Below are 6,028 nucleotides of genomic sequence, written 5' to 3' on the forward strand. Positions count from 1 at the left end.
GTGCCTACAAGCACAGGCCGCGGGCACGCACTTTAATTGACTGATGGGCTTGATCTGAATTGGTAAGATGTTGCCTATTATTGAGACTGTTGTTGTTGGCATTAACAGGATCACTAAAAGCTAAATCTGATGAATAACAAAGTTTGGAAGATCTGATGAAATTGGTATTAAGTAGTGAAGATTTCCTTTGAGTGGTTGAAGAAGTAGATTGTCGACGAGTAGACTGAGAAGAACTTGATTGTGGACGATCAGAAAGAGGAGATGAACGAGTCGACTGATTTAATAAAGCAGATGGCTGTTGAGGAGAGAGCTGAGAGATAGGAATGGAAGATTGATGAGTCTGAGCTTGAGCTTGATGTTGATGATGTTGGTGATGTTGGTGCTGATGTTGCTGATGATGTTGGTGCTGATGTTGATGCTGATGTTGAAGTGAGAAAGGATGAAGTTCAGAATGTCGATGATGTTGATGATGTTGATGATGATGATGATGAGCAGAAATACTCAGATTCGGATCTGAAGGTCTATTAGAGAGTAGAATTGATTTAGGTTCATGTTTGATTGGTTGATGTGATGACATTGATTCAGTCTTTGATCTCCTTTTTCGACTTGAAGGACTCCTGATGAGGTTAAACATCCTTTTGAGATATCTAAGTAATCAACTTGAAGTATTATGGTGATATGTTTTTGTTTTTGATTCCTTTGAATTAGGCAAGTTTTAAGTTTGGAAGGTGATTTCCTTTTTGTTTGTTTGAAGTGGATCGATTGATGGTTTGATTTGTTTGATGTTTGATGATCTTGAGTTTACCGAATCCGGTCGGAAGTCGATCAGATCGTTCTGAAACTCACTCAAAATCAAAATATGAGTCTTGAGTCTTGATAGCCTTTGAATGGAAATCCCAAGAATCTTCAATGAAAAGATGAATGAGTTTTGGATTATCTTTTGACACTGAACATCAAAGGAAAGAAAAGAAAAGATAAGTCAACCAACCAGTTGATGATGATGATGATGACGTATCGATTGGATTGGATTGATTGAACTCAATGTGAACTTCTGTCTGTTCAGTCACCAGCCGTGTTGGCAGAAGGGGCTCAAGTTAAGCTTGTTCTGTCTTCTTTCTTCAACTTGTTAAAACTCTCATCATACCAATTTCTATTAAATATTTATACGTAATTCGGTTCAATTCCGTTCAGAAATTGTGTCTGTACAGTTTCTTTCTGCTGAAACCTCTCGACCATTTTTGACAGTTTTGGGGATCTATCGCGTTTTATGTTGTGGAATTATCTATACGCTCACCAGGTTTATGATAAGTATGTTTTTTCATCTTCTCTGTGTGATCATCAAAAAGTGTTGATTTGGTTCTGATTTTCCTCATGCTTTGGAAAACTCTATTAACGTGACCAAACTTAATTTTACATCTCCGCTTCCCTCCGTTTTTCACAATACGGCTGACAGAATCGCCAGATCTTGTAGGGTTTGTAGATGCCTCCATGATGTCACCTCCTTCCTGGAGTGGCGTGATGTATATGTACCGACTCCGAGTCGTGTTGTAGGATGATATCATTGGCAAAAGTGATCAATTGCATGATGTGAAGCGCACTTGGATCATTTGGCAATGTGTTTCATTTACAAAATGTACAATATTTTGAGACAGGAGTGGTTCAAATCATGACTCTAAAATTCTTGATCAAACAAATCCTCTACTATCAAACTTCTTTTCTCGCTTTAACATAACTGAATGTATGGGTTTTAAAGACTGAAAGATGTATTGAAAAATAAAAAATTATAGTCAAAAAGATCAAAGGAGCTATTATCTGGAGCATTTAGTTTTCGGTAAAATGAAAATAATGACAAGTTGAACTCTTTTCACCCAACCATTTGGTAAATGATGACACGTTCTCTTTGATATTCCACATGAAGAAGTCTGAGTATGTATCACCCAAGTTCAACGCGTCTTTCCTGACCTGAGCAACATATGAAAAAAACCGCCTAAACATACTAGTGTTTCCTCTTATATTTCCATACTCCTTTACCTGAAGTAGCATTCTAGCTCCTGTAACCAAAGACTACCTCCTAAATCACTTACCAAGTTCTTCATCATATTTTGACACGTCATTGACTCCTTAATTATGGATGAGAGTTGAACATGACTTCATAAAAGTTTTAAAGGTGTCGAATTATCAGTCTACGTAAGCCAAGCCTTGTAAAAATGACACGCTTGGAGAAAAATGACATCGACCCCTTCTTCGGCGCAAAAAAAAAGTTGAAAGGGGCTCGATGTTGAGCTTTGTTGACTCGAGTGTGATTGATGATGATGATAAGATTAATGGGAAAGAAATCGGATATGTTTGAGTTGGAATATTCAGGACACATGCATAAACGAGCCAGAAAGAAAACTTCAAAAGCAGACAAACCTTCAAAGAACAAAAATCGATTTCAAACATCTTTGTGATTGATTGAAAGTGAACCAAGAGCTTCATTGATCAATCTCAACCCAAGAGAATATCCCGGTAGATTCGTAAACGACGTTCCAGAAACGAGATTCATAGAGTCAACAGGATAGTGAGATCTAGGTCTTGATGTCCTCAAGCGTGGATGAGGTGGAACTTTAAGAAGATTATTGTCTGATCCTGGCTTCCGATTTGATTCTCTTGAGGCAGATGTATTGGTATTGAAACTTTCATCCAACGGCGCAGTGATAATGATAAGTGGTAAGAGAGGTTTCCTAGTAGAGATGACCGGTGGAGGTAAGGTATCAAGTTCTATCAAATAATTGTTGGTAGTCGTCATAGGAGTACTACTACCAATGAAATATGTGATAGCCAAAAACATCAAACCTATCAAAATGACAAATAAAATTGTCTTGGGTAATTGTTGAAAGTAATTTCTAATGAATCCTTTAAAATCTTCACCAACAGGAAACTCAAAGAATAACCGAAGGAAATAAACCATCACTAAATTTAACATTATTGTTAGAGTCATCAAGATAGTAAAGAAGTGAATGTAGAGTGACATTGATTCACAAGAAAGACAAGATCTTGATTGATTTGAACGCATTTTGAAGGAAGGTGTTGTTCTTCAGAATCAACAGGTCAGATAGGTCGTTTGGTTGACGATTTTGTGATCAAAGATAGATGAGATAAGACGGATTAACAGCTGAGTCAATCAAACAAGATTTTGTGATTTCTTTTCACTCAGCTCCTTAGCATATTACTTACTTACTGAGAGATCAAATGCTTATGAGAATATGCTGCTTAATGATTTAATCAAAATAAGTAATAGTAAGTAAGACTATTTGTATAAATTCCTCAATAAGTTATTCAGATTGCTCTTCAAATTCAATCGTGTTGAGCCGTCTAAGGTCTAGATCATTCGTCTGAATAACTTGAACATTTTGGTAATTTGAGTCAGGAAGTAAAGGATCATGAGGTTCCTAGAGGTACTATACATACTTGATCACTCAATCATATTGTACAATCATGATTTCAGGAATGATACGCATATAGTTCATCACAACCTCATCAGTTTATCACTGTGTCTAGACTGGCGAAGTAAGACGCCGTCGACTTAAGGAATACTGGTAGGTCTATGGGCTTTCATGAGCGAAGTCACGAAGATTGCTACACGCTCTGAGTCTGGCCCAGATTCGAGGATTGCAAAGTGTGACGCGTCGGCGTATCATGGACCTGCTCCAGAAGATTAAGCATTGCAATCCTCTTTTACACTCTGAGTACTGCTTGAATGAGCCTTCAACAACTTTGAAAGCCTTCAACAACTTTGAAATATCTTTACGGCAGAATCGCAGCCATTCAAGGCTTTGATTTGAGCCTGTGATTGGAAACGTATCACAAGGATAGCCTCATGTTAAGCGTAACAGCGCCTCATCGGATTCAAGCGCGTTCTCCTGATCAGGAGCGTAGCCGTATCCCTCTCTTTGTGAGAGTAGAGACCCTGTGAGAGGTTTTGTGAGAGGTCGTTTGTATTTTTATTTTTTGTGTACAGCCGTTGTTCAGTCAAGACCTGTACTTGGCTGGGAGTGGCTGGTGGCTAAAGAAGATTCGAGAAAAGAGATACAGAGCAATACTTGTGCGGTTTGTACAAGCCAGTCTCTGTAAAATGAGAAATTTGGACTTGGATAAGCTTAGTAGCTCAGCTTATCTTTCCAACCCCGTCACTTTCCAAAGTTTTATCACGAGATGTGGGAGTTGAAAAAATACCCAATCCTACGACCAATACTTCCTCAGCCAACCCCCGGAATTCAGACTGGATTTGGTTGTCCAATCTGCCCGCGCAATGAGAAACACCCGTTGGAATACGTTAATGTTCACCGCTCAAATAATAATGAACTGATTGGCTTAAGAGTGCGTAAAGTTTCGTCTATTGCAAATAGTTCTTTCAGGTGTATTGATTGAGACTTTGATGGTTGATGATTGTGGTAATCTAGTGCTCGACATTCAAAAATGCTTCACATTTCTTTCAGACACCTTATAAAAAGCACATCCTGGCCCAAGTTCAACTTCATAACGAAAAAGCCAAGAACCCAGCCTCTCTTTCCAACTTGCTAAACTCGGAAGCCGACTCCCAATTGCACACAGACGAAGAATCTAGTTTGGGTAAATGCAAAGGGGTCAATGGTCTTTATGCATCTGGGCATCGTGAGACTTGCCTGAAGCGATGTCCAAATAAGCTATGTCAACAAGTAAGTAGGTTATTATACATCCTATCTTCTCAAAACTTAACTGACAATGATGTATATGAAGTGCTGCCGTCATAGAGCAGTACAGGTTTGTCCACATCATCGAAATCGCGGTTCTGAAGCTCTCAAACCACCCACCCCATCGAACCCAACTTCATCATCAGCGTTCCAAAGCACTGCATCCGATAGGCTATTGGCACCATTGCCAACACGCCGGGCAGTAAACCGTCCCACTCAGTGTGCTCAAGCTGATAGAGCAATTCTCAAAGATCTATCTCAGGATGCTCTTGTCCACTATAACATTGAAAGACGTCGTACTCAGAATGAAAAAGATGGGATATGTACAAAGAACTTGAAGCTCCGAGTTTGGCTGAAGGTGTGTTTGGGACTTTTTGAAATCAATTTGCTGAAGTTGAACTTTCGCAACTTTTCTAATAGGCAGGTGATGGGTTTGTGATTGGGGCTCAGGCCACCGACTTCCCTCAATTTGCTCTGATTGAAAGCAAACCCTTACGCGACTCAGCACTCAACGAGCTTAAAGACCGATGGGATACTCAATTGGAAATATTTCAGGAAGACTCTATGGAATGGCTGTGTTGACTTTGAAACACGATCCTCAATATCTCACCTTACTGATCCTGTTCGGCTCTTAGATTTTGAGTGATGCGAGTTTAAGCTACACATACAGACGTTCAACAACCGATTTATTAGTTAAAGTATCTGGATTACAAGAGATTGATTGTATTGGACTTGAAAAAGAACTTCAAAAGATCAAACAAGCACACTCATTGAAACCGCCCATCCGCACTCAAGCTTCCTCACTCGATCTCAGCTCTTATCTTTCAATGGATGGGCCAATGGGTGTATGGGGTCACGAAAAAATGACAACTGGCACTTCAAGTGACGAGTCGGACAGTTCAGAAATTGAGGTGGTGTCATCAAACGTTCACCGTAAACGAAAGCTTACCAATCAGACTGAAACAGTGTCTTCTCAAAAGAAGCCTTGTCTCAATACTCGAACTTGGCCTGGCAAGACATGCAAGCTATCCGAGCTCATTCTTTGGTGTGATAAGGCACCAAAAGGCTGTTCTTCAAGAGTTCCAAAGACCACCTGGCTCGAAATATTTGGTGACCGATTCGATCCTGATAAAGAATTTAAAACCCCTTATCGATATCGAACTTGGGTTTTAAAGAAGAAATCCGACCTTGTTGAGTGGATGACAGATAGGCCGAATGCTACAATTGATGAAGCTAAGAACAAGTTCATAAAATCCTTTCGCGAAGTCGCATCTCTTCGCAAAGGTACTTGTGCCAACCCGGTTGTTGTAGAATGA

The 6,028-nt window shown here is 39.6% G+C and overlaps 2 protein-coding genes across 2 annotated transcripts; one reads left to right on the forward strand and one right to left on the reverse strand.

Moving 5' to 3' along the window:
• Positions 1-2,434: 2,434 nt before the first annotated feature.
• On the reverse strand, positions 2,435-2,965 carry MELLADRAFT_112881 (uncharacterized protein; the record flags this gene model as incomplete). The annotated part of the gene is made up of 1 exon (XM_007417483.1): positions 2,435-2,965. One exon carries the CDS (start codon positions 2,963-2,965, stop codon positions 2,435-2,437), a length of 531 nt encoding a protein of 176 aa, XP_007417545.1.
• A 1,229-nt stretch (positions 2,966-4,194) lies between these two features.
• On the forward strand, positions 4,195-6,028 carry MELLADRAFT_94806 (uncharacterized protein; the record flags this gene model as incomplete). Its single annotated transcript, XM_007417456.1, has 5 exons — positions 4,195-4,359; positions 4,494-4,697; positions 4,759-5,070; positions 5,133-5,287; positions 5,356-6,028. The coding sequence occupies 5 exons, from the start codon at positions 4,195-4,197 to the stop codon at positions 6,026-6,028; spliced, it is 1,509 nt and encodes a 502-aa protein (XP_007417518.1).

Source organism: Melampsora larici-populina (genome assembly GCF_000204055.1).
Source record: "Melampsora larici-populina 98AG31 unplaced genomic scaffold MELLAscaffold_73, whole genome shotgun sequence".
NCBI classification, from domain to species: Eukaryota; Fungi; Basidiomycota; class Pucciniomycetes; order Pucciniales; family Melampsoraceae; genus Melampsora; species Melampsora laricis-populina.